Source organism: Columba livia, chromosome 27 (genome assembly GCF_036013475.1).
Source record: "Columba livia isolate bColLiv1 breed racing homer chromosome 27, bColLiv1.pat.W.v2, whole genome shotgun sequence".
Taxonomy (NCBI): domain Eukaryota; kingdom Metazoa; phylum Chordata; class Aves; order Columbiformes; family Columbidae; genus Columba; species Columba livia.
In genome coordinates, this window is record NC_088628.1 from 1,880,887 (window position 1) to 1,898,664 (window position 17,778).

Below are 17,778 nucleotides of genomic sequence, written 5' to 3' on the forward strand. Positions count from 1 at the left end.
AGATCCGTCCCGGGTGTAGCTGCACCGCTGTCCTGCGGGTCCCTGCCTGTGGCCAGTGCAGGGACAGACGGGCTGGGGATGTGTTGGGAATTTGGCAGCAGCCATGGCTACATGGAGAAGTGACATGGGGACAGAGCACCTTGGATTTGTGTGAGTTTTCCTCACTGCAGCTCAGGGCGATGGAGCCTCCCATGGTGCTGGAAAGAAGGAAAAAGCAACAAAACATTTATGTTGCAGGGATGGAGTTACGTTCCTCATGCCTGGAGTCCCTCGCCTGCGCATGTAACCTCCCTTTAACGTGTTTCTAACTCAGGGAATGTTCTTTACCATGTAGAGCTTCAGCTTCACAGCTCACTGGGACAAACCAAAGGGAGTTTGGCTCTTGGCTCCTGTGCTGGGTTGGCAGGAATCCCCCAAAATGGGGTGTGGGGCCTTCCCTGGCGCTGCACCGTCATTCCGCACCCATCAGCTGGGTTATCTTGGACTCTGTTCCGCCTGAGCACAAGGAATCACACACCCGCCCAAGGAGGAGCGGGGCTGCTGGTGTCCCCAAAGGGACCTCGGTGGCCCCGGGGGTCCCAGCCAGAGCCCCTCAGCCCTGGGTACAACCCCGGTGCTGCAGCCCGGGGCTGCGGGCTGAGGCCCCGTTCCCCGGTGATGAGGCGCCTCGGTGCGGCGGCTCGGTGGCTGCAGGACAGCCCCGGGGGTCCGGCCGGGTGCGGGTCCCCGCGGTTCCCGGTGCTCCTGGGTCGGCCCCGTTGCAGGGGTGCTGCTCCTCCCCTCCCGCAGGGGGCGCTGCAGCGCCGGCGCCCCGTCTCACGGCCGGGCCGGCTGGCGCATGCGCAGCTCGGGGACCCTGCGGGGCCGGGGCGAGCGGAGGGCGCCGGGCCACGGCAGCGACCGGCCTTGGCGGGGAGGGGCCAGGCGGGGCGGAGAGCAGCGGGGTGGGCAGAGCCCAACGGTGGACGGTGTTGGTACCGGGGTCTGCTCTACCGGCCTCTTCCTTGCCCGTCGATCACCGCCCGCAGCGGCCGTACCGACTCCGGTCCCCCGGGTCGGTTCCCACCCGAGTTACCAGCGGAGGATGGGGAGGACTTTGCCCCTGCTGCGGCCCGGGCAGAGCCACGGCAGCGCGGGGCGGGAGCTGCAGGTCGCAGCCCCCCGTAGGTCCCGGTGCAGCCCCGGTGAGCGGCCACGTGGTCCCGCCCCGGCGGAACAGTCCTCCCAACCATAGAGCCTGCCGGCCGCTGTAGGCCAGAGAGGCGCGGCCGCGCATGCGCTCTGAGCGCAGGGTGCGCATGTTCCGCCCCCCGGCCGGCGCCGTCGTATAAGAAGGGGGCGGTTGACGTCAGCGTTCTCTTCCGCCCGCTCTGCGCTCGCCAGCGAGACAGGGCTGTCGCCGCCGCCATTGCTGTCACCCCCCCCGCCCCGGAGAATCCACCGCCATCCGCCACCATGGTGAGCCCCCGCGTCCTGCCGCCGCCCCGACGGGCTGAGCAGGCACCGCGCTCGCTGCGACGCGGAGGATGGCAGTCCCGGGACGGCTCGCAGGCCTGTGGCGGAGCCAGCGGCCTGTGGTGCCGGGCTGGGCCGCTGCTGAGGGGAGAGGGGTGGGGCTGGCGAGCGTGGCGGGGGGGGAGGGGACTGTCCCCGGGGAGAATCGGGGCCCTCGCCCGGCGGGTGGGGTTCGGCGGCCTTGGGGGGCTGTGTCAGCCCCCGTAGGGCCATCCCGGTGCTGCCGCGGCCGTGCCGCTGGGCCCGGTGGTGCTGCGGCTGCTCTGTGGGGAGGGAGAGCAGTGGCAGCAGCGGTGATGTGGCACCGGGCGCTGTTGACACCGCGGACGGGCCTCTGCGGTGGCTGCCGGCTGCCTTATGTAACGCTGCGGCCCGGGCGGGGACAGTGCTACCGGAACACCGGGCTGTCACCTGCCCGCTGCGGAGCAGCAACCAGATGGGGTTTGGTTTTCGTGGGGGTTTGCCTCAAGGAGCCGCTGGCGTTGCTGCAGTTCATAGGACACAGGCAGAGCAGGAGCGCACTGCTTGTCAGCTGGTGTCTGCAATGCCCTTGCTCCTCTCCCTGTGGAGTGTCTTGTAAAACGTATGCTGCCCAGACAGAATTGGTGTTGGTGTGACCATGGCACGTTTTTGTGGTGTTGGTTTGGTCTCTTAGAACTGCCACAATCTGTTTCTATATACCTTATATTTTCTTCCTCCTCCCGCTTCTCTTCTTCAAGGTGAACTTCACAGTAGACCAGATACGGGCCATCATGGATAAAAAGGCCAACATCAGAAACATGTCTGTGATTGCCCATGTTGATCATGGCAAATCAACCTTGACTGATTCTCTGGTATGCAAAGCTGGTATCATTGCCTCTGCCCGCGCGGGGGAGACCCGTTTCACCGACACAAGGAAGGATGAGCAGGAACGGTGCATCACCATCAAATCAACGTGAGTTCTTCTCCATCAGGCACCTTGGTGCTCCCGCTGCGTGGTCTGAGCTCGGGGGGGGCTTTGAGTCCTTCACTGTTTTGATCATGAGATGGAACAAGATGATGTCAGGTGTTCTCTGGTCTAGTCCAGAAGTTCATCTCTTGCTCGTGAGGATTGCTTAAATGAAAGAGCAAGTATTGGCTTGTGAATCATAGAGTGCAACCTGGGTGGCCACTGGGAGATAGATGTGAGGTGGGAGCTTCAGCTTCCCGCGTTAGCGCTGGGGCTATTGGATGTGGCTGGTGCCGGCTGGATGCAGCGCAGAGACTGTCTTGTCAGTGTCTCTGGTGACGTACCTGGCATTTGTGTCACCATGGGTGGTTTGAGGACCCCAGGGACATAAAAAGGGATCAAAAAGGAGGATGGGCTTTGTAGAATAAGCATAAATCCTTGATTGAAAGAAATTGAATCCTCTTTGGGTGCTTTAAATGACATGGAGTCAGGAGAGGTTATGATTTCAGAAAAGTGTAGGAAGGGCAGATTTTAGCTTGTGCTCCTGGTTATCTCTCACACTGGCCTCCCAGGAATGCGCTTCAGGAAATCCTCAAGCCCAGGTGCAGCTGTATGTGCAGGATAAAAAGCTGTTTCTAAGTATTGGAGAGAGGTAAACTCTAGATGTTAATTTAAATGTTTTTTATTTCAGGGCTATTTCTCTATTTTATGAACTCTCCGAAAATGATTTGGCCTTCATCAAGCAGAGCAAGGATGGTTCTGGTTTCTTGATCAACCTGATTGACTCTCCTGGGCATGTGGACTTCTCTTCAGAGGTCACTGCTGCTCTTCGTGTCACTGACGGTGCCCTGGTTGTTGTGGACTGTGTCTCTGGTAAGGTTTTCTGCAGCTCTATGAAGCTGGAGCATTTGTTGGGTGAGTTTGAAGACGAGGATAACTAATTCCCCTGTGTTTGTCAGGCGTGTGTGTGCAGACAGAGACCGTGCTGCGTCAGGCCATTGCTGAGAGGATCAAGCCTGTCCTGATGATGAACAAGATGGACCGAGCGCTGCTGGAGCTGCAGCTGGATCCAGAAGAGCTGTACCAGACCTTCCAGCGCATTGTGGAAAACGTCAACGTCATTATCTCCACGTATGGAGAAGGAGAAAGTGGCCCCATGGGAAATATCATGGTAAGTGGAAGGCAGGGAACGCCGAGTTAAAAATAATTTGCTCTAGTGAGTGGGAGCAGTTGTGACTCCTCACTGGTTCTTCCCTGTCTCAAAGGGAGAAGTGAGGGCAGAATAATGCTGGCAACCGTACTGCCCAGGCATGTGCTGCTTTGAAGCTCTCGCTGGCTTTACTTCCATGTCTTTTGTTAGTAAAAGGCAAATTAAGCAAATAAAGACCACAAATACAATAAATGACTTTCTTTTTTTACAAAGACTGCCCTTGTTTTATCAGCACTTTCTTGCTTGTGTCACATCTGTGATACTGGGTGATGCAAGATCCCAGTCTACACAGTATCGTTCCCTGCTTGCTGCAGGTCTTTGTGTATTGCTGATCCTTCTTGGATAGGAATCTTACAACACACAAATTTTTGTAGGTGCTGAGCTGTCTGAATACACAATTGGTCAAATTGATGAAAAATAGGTGTAGTTCTGCTGTACAAAGCTGGGTGGGTGTGTGGCCAGGCTGTCCCCAGACCTCAGAGATGGCTGCTGTCGCAGAACTGTTCGAAGATCCTATAGTTCTGAAGCTTTCTCTTCAAACTCTTTGTACTTAGGTGTTTTTTGGGACCAAGTAGGCTGATTCTGTAATGCTCTGTGGCTGCTCCTCTGTAACGTGGCTGTCCCATTCCCTTTCAGATTGATCCAGTGCTCGGTACCGTCGGCTTCGGTTCTGGCCTGCACGGCTGGGCTTTCACTCTGAAACAGTTTGCTGAAATGTACGTTGCAAAGTTTGCTGCCAAGGGTGATTCCCAGATGAATCCATCTGAACGTGCCAAGAAAGTAGAAGACATGATGAAGAAGCTGTGGGGAGACAGGTGAGGAATTGTGGCCACTGATTTTAATTCCAGATTGGTTCTGGCTGCAGCTGATGCTGTGGAAGATGGGTAAAGAGGGAGGATGTGGTTGTGCCTGTTGATGGCTCTGTCTCTGTGACCTCGTGCACATGCTGGCAAAAGAGCTGTTTCCCATGAAATCTTTACAGAAGGAAACATGAAGATAAATGGGGAGGGGATGGTGAGCTGGTAACGTGATTTAAATGTATTTTGGTGAGCTCTGAAAGCCTGAGCGTGGTGTGGGGGAAAGTAGGCAGATGGATCTTATGCAGCACGTTTTTCCTCTGACCTGAACAAGCAGAACAAGCCACAGCTCCGTAGGTGAACTGAGCACTGATACTTGTCTGACTTGATTCTTTTTCCAGATATTTTGATCCTGCTACTGGCAAGTTCAGCAAGTCTGCTACCAGCCCTGATGGAAAGAAACTGCCCAGGACCTTCTGCCAGCTTATCCTTGACCCCATCTTCAAGGTGAGGTCCTCAGCATTCAGCACGTGCTTGTGCCGTGCACTCTGCTTCAGTTACAGTGCGTGATGATGGAAAATTTCTTCACTTTGACCTGACTTGTCTGATTGAAGAAATTTTAAATATCTGACACATCTCATTACTCTATGTGGGCAAGGAAGTTGGTGCAGGCAAATCTGTGTCTGAGCCTCCAAAAGGCTTCAGCTGGGTGATGAGCAAGAACAGAGATTCTCTATAGAGATGTTTGTGCTGCTGCTTCAGACCGTGTCGCTGGCAACATTCAAAACTGCTGCTGTTGTTCCAGGTTTTCGATGCAATCATGCACTTCAAGAAAGAGGAGGCGGCTAAACTGATTGAAAAACTGGACATCAAGCTTGACAGTGAAGATAAGGACAAGGAGGGCAAACCCCTTCTGAAGGTGAGATTGGGCTGAGTAGTTGTGCTGCTCTGACTGTGTAAATTTACTGCTAGGCAGCTACAAGCCCTGCTTGGGTGCTGAGCAGGTTGTGAGCAGTCTGCCCGGGTCTCACTCTGCTCTCTGCTCAGGCCGTGATGAGGCGGTGGCTGCCTGCCGGAGATGCCCTGCTGCAGATGATCACCATTCACCTGCCTTCTCCCGTCACAGCCCAGAAGTACCGCTGCGAGCTGCTCTACGAGGGACCCCCTGATGATGAGGCTGCTATAGGTACGATGGGTCGCTGCTTTGCTGCCCTGCATCTCTTCGCATAAGTGCTTGAAAATGCCTATAGCCGTCTTGTTCTCCACATACACAGCGTGGTAGCTACTGTAATTCATAGAATCATAGAATAGTTTGGATTGGAAGGGACCTTCCTGGCTCCCCCAGTGCCCCCCCTGCCATGAGCAGGGACATCTTCACCAGTTCAGGTTGCTCAGAGCCCTGTCCAGCCTGGCCTGGGATGTCTCCAGGGATGGTTCATCTACCCCCTCTCTGGCCAACCTGGGCCAGGCTCTCACCACCCTCAGGGCCAACAATTCCTTCCTCGTGTCCAGCCTGAATCCCCCTCCTTTAGTTTAAAACCATCACCCCTTGTCCTGTTGCAACAGGCCCTGCTCAAAATTCTGTCCCCATCTTTTCTTATCAGCCCCTTTTAAGTACTGAAAGGCCACCATAAGGTCTCCCCAGAGCCTCAAGAGGTCTTGAGTCTGTAGCTTTTCTTGTATGGATGGAAGAAGCTGTATAGCTTACAGCTTTGCTTTGGAGGAATGAGCCGTTCAGTCACTAGAGAGCAGCCAGGGTATGTGCCAGAGGTCAGCAGGCTGGGACAACACCAGGTACAGGTTTCATGTTTAGGGGTGGATGAGGGACAGGGCACCACATGTGAGAATGACACTGAACTAAGCCGATCTCTCCCCCCAGGTATTAAGAACTGTGACCCCAAAGGTCCTCTGATGATGTACATCTCTAAAATGGTGCCAACTTCCGACAAGGGACGTTTCTATGCTTTTGGACGTGTCTTCTCTGGTCTCGTCTCAACTGGCTTGAAAGTCAGAATCATGGGACCAAACTACACACCTGGCAAAAAGGAAGATCTGTACCTGAAGCCAATTCAAAGGTCAGTCCTGGCTGGGATGTGCGGTGTGGTTCAGATTTGTGGTTCTGGTGCCGTCTTGGGTCTCTTCTCATCTCTGAGGCCCATCAAGATGCTTGGCTGTTAATTTCAAGCCTGCTGCTGCAGCTCCAGGTTCCTGCCTGGTGGGTGGGACCTCCTCTTTCAGACTTAATTAAAATGACTTTCTCTTTTGCCAGGACCATTCTCATGATGGGCCGCTACGTTGAACCCATTGAGGACGTGCCTTGTGGAAACATTGTTGGTCTGGTTGGTGTTGACCAGTTCCTTGTGAAGACTGGAACCATCACCACCTTCGAGCATGCTCACAACATGAGGGTCATGAAGTTCAGCGTCAGCCCCGTTGTGCGTGTGGCTGTGGAAGCCAAGAACCCGGCTGACCTGCCCAAACTGGTGGAGGGACTGAAGCGTCTGGCCAAGTCTGACCCTATGGTGCAGGTGAGTGTCCAAAAATGTTTAGGGAACAGGTGAAATCTTGGTCCTGCTGGCACAGGAGGCTTCTGCCTTTAATTGTGGTGGTGCTCGCAGAAAAGTGTTGAGTGTTGGTCCCAGCCCTACCGGCGTGGGAAGGAATATGGTGTTTTACCTTGGGCTTGGTGCCAGGTCATCCCCAGATCAGTGGAAGGAGCATCTGCAGTAGCTTTAGGAGTCAAAGACAAAAATTGGAAACAGTGTTTTATGTGCGAGAGCTTGTGTTGCGTTGCAGTCAAAAGCCTCACCTGCTGTATCAATGGTCTTCGCAGTGCATAATTGAGGAGTCTGGGGAGCACATCATTGCCGGGGCGGGGGAACTGCACCTGGAGATCTGCCTGAAGGATCTGGAAGAGGACCACGCCTGCATTCCCATCAAGGTAGAGGAGCTGCAGTCGTGGAGCTGTCGGTGAGCTCTGGGTGGGTGTCTGAGCTGCCGTTTGGTTGGTGGCTTCACCGCTCTTCTCTGCTCCTTGTCACTGCAGAAATCAGATCCTGTCGTGTCTTACCGTGAGACAGTCAGCGAGGAATCCAACGTGATGTGCCTTTCCAAGTCCCCCAACAAACACAACAGGCTGTACATGAAGGCCCGGCCCTTCCCGGATGGCTTGGCCGAGGACATCGACAAGGGTGAGGTCACTGCTCGTCAGGAGCTGAAGCAGCGAGCTCGTTACCTGGCCGAGAAGTACGAGTGGGATGTCACCGAAGCCAGGAAAATCTGGTGCTTTGGTCCTGACGGCACCGGCCCCAACATCCTGACCGACATCACCAAGGGGGTGCAGTACCTGAATGAGATCAAGGACAGCGTGGTGGCTGGCTTCCAGTGGGCGACAAAGGAGGTAGGGACAGCGCCTGGGCTGGGTGACGTGAACACCTGCTGTACATCTGTCTCTACAAAGAAATTCCAGAAAAACTGTCACAGTGCAATGTATTTCATAATTCAGAAGTATATTGTAGGCTAAACGAAACTCAGTGGCTGCTGGAGTGAAGATGTCATGAGTTTAAACACATACACAACCTCAAGACAAAAAGGTTCTCCTTTTTGATGACCGTCCCAGCTCCCCCAGTGCCCCCCCTGCCATGAGCAGGGACATCTTCACCAGCTCAGGTTGCTCAGAGCCCCATCCCTGGAGACAGAGCTGTTGCATGAAGATACTGGTGTAAATGGTTTCAGTGCTTGAAGCTTCCTCCAAGGAGCTGTGGTGGTGAATTGGGGATATAGAGTAGCTGGTTTTTAGGTCCTGGGCAAGGATGAGGACTTGCCAAGTGGCTCCTTGCTGTGCCAAGCAGGATCTGGTGCTTCCCGCTCTAGAACCTGCTTCCACGGAATGTCTGTGAGCTGAGGGACCAGAGCCTCCTGGTAGGGAACACCAGTTGTCCCCCGGTGCTGTGTTGGTTGACCTCTGTTGTGTCGTTTCCCAGGGGGTCCTGTGCGAGGAGAACATGCGTGGTGTGCGTTTTGACGTGCATGATGTCACCCTGCACGCCGACGCCATCCACCGTGGAGGTGGGCAGATCATTCCCACTGCCAGGAGATGCCTCTATGCCTGCGTGCTCACCGCTCAGCCCAGGCTCATGGAGCCCATCTACCTTGTGGAGATCCAGGTGAGGGGAACCTCTGCTTGGCCCTGAGGATCCTGTGTGAAGAAAACGAGTAGGTGGTTTGTGGTCCTGACACGTCCCTCTCTCTTGCAGTGCCCAGAGCAGGTGGTGGGCGGCATCTATGGTGTCCTGAACAGGAAGCGTGGCCACGTGTTTGAGGAGACCCAGGTGGCTGGTACCCCCATGTTTGTGGTCAAGGCCTACCTGCCTGTCAACGAGTCCTTTGGTAAGTGCTGGTCCTGGGAAGGAAGGAAGGAGGGAGATCCTTTGCGTTACAGCAACGATTATAGAATCATTTAAGTTGGAAAAGACCTTGAAGATCAAGCCCAACCATTAACCCAACACTACCTCATGTCCTGAGAACCTCATGTCCGTCTGTCCAACCAACCCTCCAGGGATGGTGACTCCAGCACTGCCCTGTGCAGCCTGTTCCAATGCCCTTTGGGGAAGAAGTTGTTCCCAAGATCCAGCACTGGTGACCCAGAGCGTGGGTTCTGCTGGAGGTGACACTGACCTACACCCCTTTTTCTTCAACCTCACCCTCCTCTCTTCTTCCTCCCAGGTTTCACAGCGGATTTGAGGTCCAACACGGGGGGTCAGGCCTTCCCCCAGTGTGTCTTTGACCACTGGCAGATCCTGCCCGGGGATCCCTTTGACGCCGCCAGCCGTCCCTCCCAGGTGGTGGCTGAGACCCGCAAACGCAAAGGCCTGAAGGAAGGAATCCCCGCCCTCGACAACTTCCTCGACAAACTCTAATTAAACTCGTTGGGACTCTGGGGTTGGGAAGAAATAAAAGAAATTAATTAAGTAGCGTTAATGCCCGTGTGAAGGGGTAGACGCCTGTGACCACCATCTCTTTGCATTGTTAATTAATCAGTTTCATAGCGATTTGAGACTTTACATGAGGAGAAACAAACGAGAAAAAAAAGCCTTATAGGTTTCTGTGTTGCACATGACTCATCTTTGCCATTGTAACTAAAACATTTCCACTAGATTTGCCCAAATCTGTATTTATTTGACTCAAAGCAAGGTTGGGGGGGGAGATGTCCTTCATTTCTCCCCAGAAAAAATGGGTTAAATCCATGCAAAATGAGGATCGATGCAGTGTGACTGTCCGTCGTTGACCATCGCCGCCTGTATTAGTGCCACTGGAATTAATAAAATTGGATAATGGTGATTAATGCGTTTTCCTGTGGGGCGCCGCCTTGCGGATGGGAGGACCGGGTGGGCGGGGTAGCAACAGCGCTCCCACCCTCGGCTCCGCCCACCCCTCTGGCTCCGCTCTGTGGGCGGAGCCAAAAGGGTGGGCGGAGCCAAGGGTAGGCGGGGCCAGTAGCAGTGCTGGAATGCGGCGACGCGGGCGGCGGCGGCTCAGGTGGGGCCGGGGGGATGAGGCGGGGGGGTGAGGGGGCTGTGGGGCAGGGAACGGGCTGTGGGACTCGGGGGGGTGGTTTGGGGGGCTGTGGAGCGACAGATTGAATTTGTGGAGGGTGTGAGGGCTGGGTGGGGCTGTGAGGGATGGGAGTTTGCGGCCTGTGAGGGTTGTGAGGGAGCGGGATGGGTGTGTGGGGGTGGGGGGTGTGGGGCTGTGAGGGATGAGGGTTTGCGGCCTGTGAGGGTTGTGAGGGAGCGGGATGGGGGTGGGGGGTGTGGGGATCGGGATGGGGGGGTGTGGGGCAGAAAGGGCCTGTGGGGGATCGGGATGGGGAGATCTGGGGGGGCAACTCTGGGTCTGGGGGCAATAGAGCAGGAAGGGGCTGTGGGTGTGGGGCCGATGGGACAGGGGGAGCTGTGGGTTTGGGGCCTGGGGGGCTGTAGGGGATTGGGATGGGGGGATGTGGGGCAGGAAGGGGCTGTGGGGGATTGGGATGGGGGGATGTGGGGCAGGAAGGGGCTGTGGGAATCTGGGGGGCAACTCTGGGTCTGGGGGCAATAGGGCAGGAAGGAGCTGTGGGTGTGGGGCCTGTGGGGCAGGGGGAGCTGTGGGGGATCAGGCTGGGGGAGCTGTGCTGCTTTGGGGCTCCCTGGCTCCTGTCTATTGTCCTCCCAAGGGGACAGGGTCCCTGGCCCTGAGCAGGGACTGTCTGTTGCTGGTGTCGACGTGCAGCTCCTGGGGCACAAACCCCCTTTTCTGGTGCTGCAGGTGCTGATCCCCGGCAACTCCCCGGCGTCCTCCTCCGCTCGCAGGCTCGGGGCGGCTTCGGCCCTGCCAGGGCCCCGCAGCCATGTCCACCTTCCGGCAGGAGAGCGTGGAGGACTTCTACGAGATGGGGGAAGAGCTGGGCAGGTGAGTGACATCCCGCTCTGCTCCTGGGGGGGCTTCTGTGGCAGCTCCCCCTGCCCAAGCACCAGGACAGGAGCTTCACCTGGCTGCTGCAGCCCTCGTGGTGTCCCTGCACTGGTGGCATCCCCTTTGTCACCTTAGCGGGACTGGGGGCTGTGCTGAGACCGAGGCACCTCTAGCAATTAGGCATTAATTAACGTTAAACTCACTCCTATATCTGGGCAGGCCTAGCAGCTCCCTGCAGAGCTCCCATCCTGTCTGGGTTTGGCCAGGGCCGCCGGGTCGGTGCTGGCAGCTTCCAGCACTTCTGGGTCGCTGCCGCCCGGCTCTGTGCCGGTGGGATGGATCTGGGGTGAATCATCGCATGCAAATGGGATTTAATCATCCGGGATGCAAAGCGGCGCAGTGGGGGGGTGTGGGCTGGGTTTGGATCCTCAGGCGCTGCCTCGGCCACGCCAGCCCCGGTGCCGGCACCGCGGGGGCTCGGGTTCTGCTGCCTGGGCACAGGGCTCCTTGGGGCGCTGCTTCCGGGACACTGGGAAATAATTGTGTGGTGGAAACATTTTAGGTGGCTTCAGTGTTTTTTTAAGAGCGGGGAAGCTCCCAGGGACGTACTGCGGGGCTGTGCTGTGGCTGCGGTGTGAGCTGTGGGGATGGGAGAGGTGTCTGGGGGCTGGATCCCACCTGGGCAAGGCTGGTCCTTTCCCGGGGGGGCTGCGGGCGGCCCTGGCCATGATGCGGGGGTGTATAAAGGCGTGTTGGCTCTGGGCGCGCACGGAAGCCGGTGACGGAAGCCGGTGACGGGGACCAGACGTCACCACGTGCCGGCAGGGTGACCAATGGCCAGGGCAGCGGGGAGGGGATGGAGCAGCCTGGGGATGCAGGACAGATCCCGCCCGCGGGGGAAGGTGCTGAGGGGCCATGGGGGGCTTGGCCAGGGCAGGAGGGACCGGAGTTGGGATTCTGCCATAGTAGTGTTGCCGGTGTCAGCAGGACCTGACTCCTTGAAGCATTTGTTGATGCCCAGAGCCCCCCGGCCCCCCACCACAGCGCACTTTGAACTGTCATCTGTGGTTACTCAGGCATTTCCTCCCCCACCACCTTCCCCATCAGAGCTGTATGGTCCCCAAGGACCACTGGGCTCCGGGATTTGCTCCTGAGAACAGCCTGGGGGCTCCTGGCTGGAAATGGGGACCAAGGAACATCTCCCAGCCCCAGGGGGTCACAGCAGCACCTGAACAGCCTGGGGAGGGTCAGCAGCTGCTGTGTCCCTGGGAGGAATTTCCTTCCTCCATTCCTGCGAGCAATTCCCTTCCTACGTCCTGCTTGGGGTTTACACTCCTGCTCCAGCCATGCCATGGTGTGTGAGCCCTGGGAGCGTGCTGGGAGCACGGGGGTGTCACCAGCTGCATGTGGCAGGACCCCAGTTCCCAACAGCCCCCCGGGGAAGCTGTGCGTCCCTCTGCACAGTGCAGTGTCCCCTGTCCTCATACCGGTGCTGGCCCCGCTGCCAAGCAACACAGGCACATGCGATGCAGGAGATCCTCTCCTCATCTCCTCCCCGCATCCTGCAGCGGCCAGTTTGCTATTGTACGAAAATGCCGGGAGAGGAAAACGGGTCTGGAATACGCGGCTAAATTTATCAAGAAGCGCCGGCTGTCGTCCAGCCGCCGGGGCGTGAGCCGGGAGGAGATCGAGAGGGAGGTGGACATCCTGCGGGAGATCCAGCACCCCAACATCATCACGCTGCACGACATCTTCGAAAACAAGACGGACGTGGTGCTGATCCTGGAGCTGGTCTCGGGCGGTGAGCTCTTTGATTTTCTGGCTGAGAAGGAGTCGCTGACGGAGGAGGAAGCCACCCAGTTCCTCAAGCAGATCCTGGACGGGGTGCACTACCTGCACTCCAAGCGCATCGCCCACTTTGACCTGAAGGTGAGGTCTGGGGGGTGCGAACACCCCGTGCTCGGCAGCTGGGGAGTGGGATGAGCGTCCAGGCTCCTGCGGAGCAGCGGGGTTGGCTCTGGGGTCTCTCCCTACATAAGAGATGTGTCCTTTGCTCCGGGGAGAGGAGCCCAGGGCGGTACGAGGCTTCCACGGGTGAGCAATTGGGAGTAAATGCTGGCTCCTCTCCCCCTGCAGCCCGAGAACATCATGCTGCTGGACAAGAACGTGCCAAACCCTCGCATCAAACTCATCGACTTCGGGATCGCCCACAAGATTGAAGCTGGGAATGAATTCAAGAATATATTTGGGACCCCAGAGTTTGTAGGTGAGACTCGGTGGGCGATGGGCCTGTGGGGCTCCTTTGGGCTCTGGAAGCTTTGGCTCCTTTGTGGAGAGGTGCCCAGAGCGCCGGTGCAGCCGCCAGGCTGTGCTTGTGACGACAGGCTTCTTTTCCTCAGAATAATCCTGTTTTGTCCCCTCTTTCCTTCTAAAAGCCCCAGAAATTGTCAACTATGAACCCCTGGGGCTGGAGGCTGACATGTGGTGAGTGTCACCCCCCGAACACCTTCCAGCATTGGCACCAGTGGCACCAGTGGCTGGTCCCTGGGACTGGGGTTGTGCTGGTGCATCTCCCCTCGTGCTTCAAGTGCAGGGAGAGGGGCCCAACAGCTCTGTGGGTCTTCAGCCTCCTCTTCCTCTCTCTTCCAGGAGCATCGGGGTCATCACATACATTCTGTGAGTATGGGGGGTGTTGGGGGTAGACGGGTGCTGCAGGGCGAGTCCCCCTCCTTGGGCTGTCGCCTTTTTGGGGCGTCACAGCCTGTTCCCGCCGCAGGCTGAGCGGAGCGTCCCCTTTCCTGGGTGAAACGAAGCAGGAGACCCTGACCAACATATCGGCTGTCAACTACGACTTCGACGAGGAGTATTTCAGCAACACCAGCGAGCTGGCCAAGGACTTCATCCGCCGCCTGCTCGTCAAGGACCCCAAGTGAGAGACGGGGAGCAGAGCTGGGGTTGCGCTGGGTGAGGGGACGGTCCCTCCTGCCTGATCCCCCATGAATGGGCAGCTCCTGCCTCTGCTGGGGCTTCACTCTGACCTGCTTGCTGCCCACCCTGAGGCCTTTACCTGTCCCTGTTGTGCTGCTTGTTTATAAACCCCATTTATCCCCATTTCCCCTCTGCTGCTGTAGGATTTGGTGCTGTGAAAAACCTTGAAAACAAAGTCTCTCCCTGGCACCAGGCGTGGGGTGAATTCTGGGCTCACCCTGAGGGTGCAGCAGCTCAGCTGAACAGGAGGGATCTGGGAGGGATCGAGGGCTGAGCTGAGCACCCAGGAGGCGGCTGAGGGTGCAGGAGCTGGATGTGGCCCCTCTCCAGGGTGGCCTCTGGGTTTGTCTGGGCTCATCTGCATCCCAGAGGTGGTGGGGTCTGAGCTGCTCTTCCAGGAGTTAAAATGGGACAGAGGCAGCAAAGCCTCTGCCCCTGGGTCGCAGCCTTGCTGTCGTTGCAGGAAGCGGATGACCATCGCGCAAAGCCTGGAACACCCTTGGATTAAGGTGAGAAGTTGAAGAATTGGCGCCTTTTGGGTGTAAAACATCCAGGAGCTGAGAGGAGCGTGCCAATGCACCGGCAGCTCTCCGCTGCTCTTCCAGCCTGCAGCTGGGGCTGCTTTGGTGCCCGTGGTGACCACGGCTGTCCCTCTCCACAGGTGATCAAGAGAAGGAACGTCCGCAATGAAGACAACTGCAAGAAGCCCGAGCGCCGCCGGCTGAAGACCACACGCCTGAAGGAGTACACCATCAAATCCCACTCCAGCATGCCGCCCAACAACACGTACATCAACTTTGAGCGCTTCTCCAAGGTCATGGAGGAGGTGGCTGCAGCCGAGGAGAGCCTCCGAGAGCTGGAGAGGAACAAGAAGTCCTTCCAGGAGGACATCGAGGCCCTGCTGTCCATCTATGAGGAGAAGGAGTCGTGGTACAAAGAGGAGAATGAGAGCATCAGCCAGGACCTCCGCCAGATCCGGCAGGAGCTGCAGAAGACGGAGGCCCTGAAGAAGCAAGCGCAGGAGGAGACCAAGAGCGTGGTGCAGGTGGCCAACGGCCTCAAGAGGCGTTACCGAAAGCTGGAGAACCGCTACGAGGCTTTGGCCAAGCAGGTGGCTTCGGAGATGAAGTTTGTCCAGGAGCTGGTGTGGTCCATCGAGCGGGAGAAGCTGCAGAGTGGTGAGGGGGATGGCAGCATCCGCTAGTGGGGACGGTGCCGGCGTCGGCTGCTTTGGCACCGAACTTGGCTCGTCCTTCGCGGATCCCAAGTGCCGAAGGAACCTCAGTGGCTCAGCCCCTTGCTCACCAGAGGAGCTGCTCCACTGACAGCCTTCGGTCGCTGTCCCCAGGCTCTGCTGGGCTTGCGGTGGCGTGTCGGGGGGGTGAGCCCCCCTGAAGACCCCCACTCGGGGGGCTGGCATAGCGCTCGCCTGGGTTTTGGCTTCCTGCGTGCGGCTCTTGCTTGGCTTGTCGTCCGCGTGCTCCCCCCAGCTGCTCCTCCCCTGCTCCACCTGGTCCTTGGGGACCAGTCACCCCCTCCCTGTCCCACCCAATGCTTGGAGCTGCCGCAGCCCCTGTCTGGGGGGGTCCTGGTGGGGAGACCCCTCCTCAAAACCCTGGCAGCAGCTCAGCCTCTGCCACGTGTGAGCCGTGACCGAGGACCAATTCCTGTGTGGCCCAAGGTGCCGCAGCCCCATGGGTGACCCCGGTTGTCCCCTGCTCCCCCCGGGGCATCGCACCCCCCTCTCCTCCCGCCCCAGCCCTTGGTCCCACCGGGCGCTCCCCCCTTTTAACAAAATAAAGGTTTCCGTGCAGCGGGGCGGCTGCTGTGGCTCCTCCGTGGGAAGGCGGGTGGTGGGAAGGGGGCCAGGACACATCGAGGGGTGACAGCTCGTCTGCTGTGCCCACAAGGGCTGTTTGTGCCCAAAGGGATTTCCTTAATTTGGGAGGGGAAAGACTGTTTTTTTCATTTTATCAGCCCCAATGCTGGCGGGTGAGCTCCCTGCAGGCTGTGGGGATGGGGTGTAGGATATTCCCAGGATGGGGGAGCTCCCAGCCCCTCTTGCCTCTGACCGCAGCAGATTTGGGGGACTCAGGGACAGTTGGGGGCTGTTCCTGGCATTTGGAGAAGGTCCTTGGGCTTTGGGGAGCTCCCTGGGGCTCGGGGAAGGCCCTTGGGTGCAGGGAGCTCTGTGGGGTCCCTCCCTTGTCCCCAGGGATCCCGCTTTTGCAGGGGACTGGCCAGATCCCGTTTTGCACAGAGCGGCCGAGGAATTGTCCCCGTGGGTGGCAGCGGTGGGACAGCCCCGTGCGGTGGCCGCTGACGTCCTGCGGGGTTCAGGTTTCAGCCCAACCCGCGGGAAATGCCGGTCTGGGGATAATTTTAGTCTGTCCCGTTTTCCAGGCCGAGGCACTTGGCATCAGGGGGTGACGGTGTGACCGGCTGTTGGCACCGCCCCGGGGCACAGGGTGGACACTGGAGGGGGCTCTGGCCACAGCGGGGACACCAGGGCCTGGCCAGGGGGCTGGGGGCCGTCGTCTCCCCCCCAGGGGCTTCATCCTTAGGGTTTTGTGGGAGGTGTTGGGGTGTGGATTCAGCTGCAGTCACGGGCATTTGATCCGCTCTGGCAGAGCTGATGCGTCACCGGAGCCAGCGCGTGGAAGGATGTATGGAAACCCTATAGCTGCAGTTGGTCCCTCGCTGGGCAAAGTTCACATAGTGTTAAGGCTTCCCAGGTGCTCCTTGCGCTGCCCCGTTTCTGTTTCACGGCTCTTGGAAGCGGCGCTTCCCCCGGGCAGAGCGGCCGCCGCGGCCCCAGCAACGCTCCGGAGGGGACCTGACGGGTCTGGTCCCGAGGGATGCTCAGGGTAACACTGAAATGGTGTTTGAAGAGCAGATTTTGGGGTGGTTTTGGTTGCCGCTGCTCTCGGGGTGAGCTGCTTCCGAGGGCTTTAAGTTGCAGAGTTCAGGAGGCTGCACGGTGGCTGCAAAGAGCGGGGAGAACACCCACCGCTCCCCAGGGATTTACCAGGGAGAAAGTGTCCAGGAGGTAAATCCTGGAGGGGCTCAGCTGATACTGAACGCGATAGGAACTGGGGTGTGCTCAGAAATGGGGTGTGCGGCTCCCTGGGAGATTTCGGCGATGTGACATCCTGGTTCTGCCTCGGTTTCCGTCTTTGCAACCAGAGCTAACGCCGCCCTGAGGCGTTTTATATTCTCTGCGGCCAGATAACATCCAAGTGCCTTTTTTAGGCTTCGAGTTTTTGCTTCCTAGAGGCCGGCCTGAGCCCATTGCTGCGGCTTTTCCCTTATATGTCTTCAGAAAAGCAAAATGGTCTTACACGACTTATCAGGGGGAGGTTTGAACCTCTCGGTTAACAGGGAAACCCTGATGGAAATTCTCCTGTGCCAGATCCCACTGGGGAGCTGAAGCTGCTTCTTATTCCTGCCAGCGAGCGGAGCTGCAGCTGATCTGGAATCGCTCCGCGTAACCATGTCAAATGGACTTACAAGGTATCGGTGACAAGTCGCAGGACGCTGTCCCGGCCCGGGCATTCCTCAGCTTTGCCATTGACGAGCGCTTGGCTGTGTAACGGTGTAATTATAGTTTTGTGGGTCTCTCCAGGCACGCACGGGCTTGCACACAAGGAGATATGCCTTTTTATAGCTTGTGGAAGTGTGGGTGATGCCATCGGCATCCGCGTCTCATCTCTGGCTGTGACTTCCCATTCCGGCCGGACAATCCAAAAATCTCAATGAGGTGGCAGCTCTGACTTGTCACCAGCGTCTTTAAAACACCCCTTGGAACAGGCTCGGTGATTTTTCTGGGGGTGACTTCTTGCTAATGTGTGGCAGCCGCTTTTCTGGAGCGATATTTCTAATTAAGG

General features: G+C 57.8%; 2 protein-coding genes and 1 non-coding gene across 3 annotated transcripts; all 3 read left to right on the top strand.

The window, feature by feature from the left end:
- Window positions 1-1,237: 1,237 nt before the first annotated feature.
- EEF2 (eukaryotic translation elongation factor 2) lies at window positions 1,238-9,790 on the top strand. Its single transcript, XM_065042207.1, has 15 exons — window positions 1,238-1,458; window positions 2,235-2,449; window positions 3,135-3,316; window positions 3,403-3,614; window positions 4,290-4,468; window positions 4,852-4,957; window positions 5,256-5,369; window positions 5,498-5,636; window positions 6,330-6,525; window positions 6,720-6,978; window positions 7,284-7,391; window positions 7,497-7,850; window positions 8,434-8,616; window positions 8,707-8,839; window positions 9,176-9,790. Exons 1-15 carry the CDS (start codon window positions 1,456-1,458, stop codon window positions 9,367-9,369), a joined length of 2,577 nt encoding a protein of 858 aa, XP_064898279.1. The 5' UTR covers window positions 1,238-1,455; the 3' UTR covers window positions 9,370-9,790.
- On the top strand, window positions 5,014-5,083 carry LOC135576510 (small nucleolar RNA SNORD37). The gene has a single exon (XR_010468316.1). It is a non-coding gene; the product is annotated as a small nucleolar RNA SNORD37 (small nucleolar RNA).
- Window positions 9,791-9,856: 66 nt separating the features above from the next.
- DAPK3 (death associated protein kinase 3) lies at window positions 9,857-15,709 on the top strand. Its single transcript, XM_065042214.1, has 9 exons — window positions 9,857-9,988; window positions 10,757-10,900; window positions 12,472-12,832; window positions 13,040-13,169; window positions 13,339-13,387; window positions 13,553-13,579; window positions 13,680-13,832; window positions 14,355-14,400; window positions 14,553-15,709. The coding sequence occupies exons 2-9, from the start codon at window positions 10,839-10,841 to the stop codon at window positions 15,093-15,095; spliced, it is 1,371 nt and encodes a 456-aa protein (XP_064898286.1). The 5' UTR covers window positions 9,857-9,988; window positions 10,757-10,838; the 3' UTR covers window positions 15,096-15,709.
- The last annotated feature ends 2,069 nt before the right edge of the window (window positions 15,710-17,778 follow it).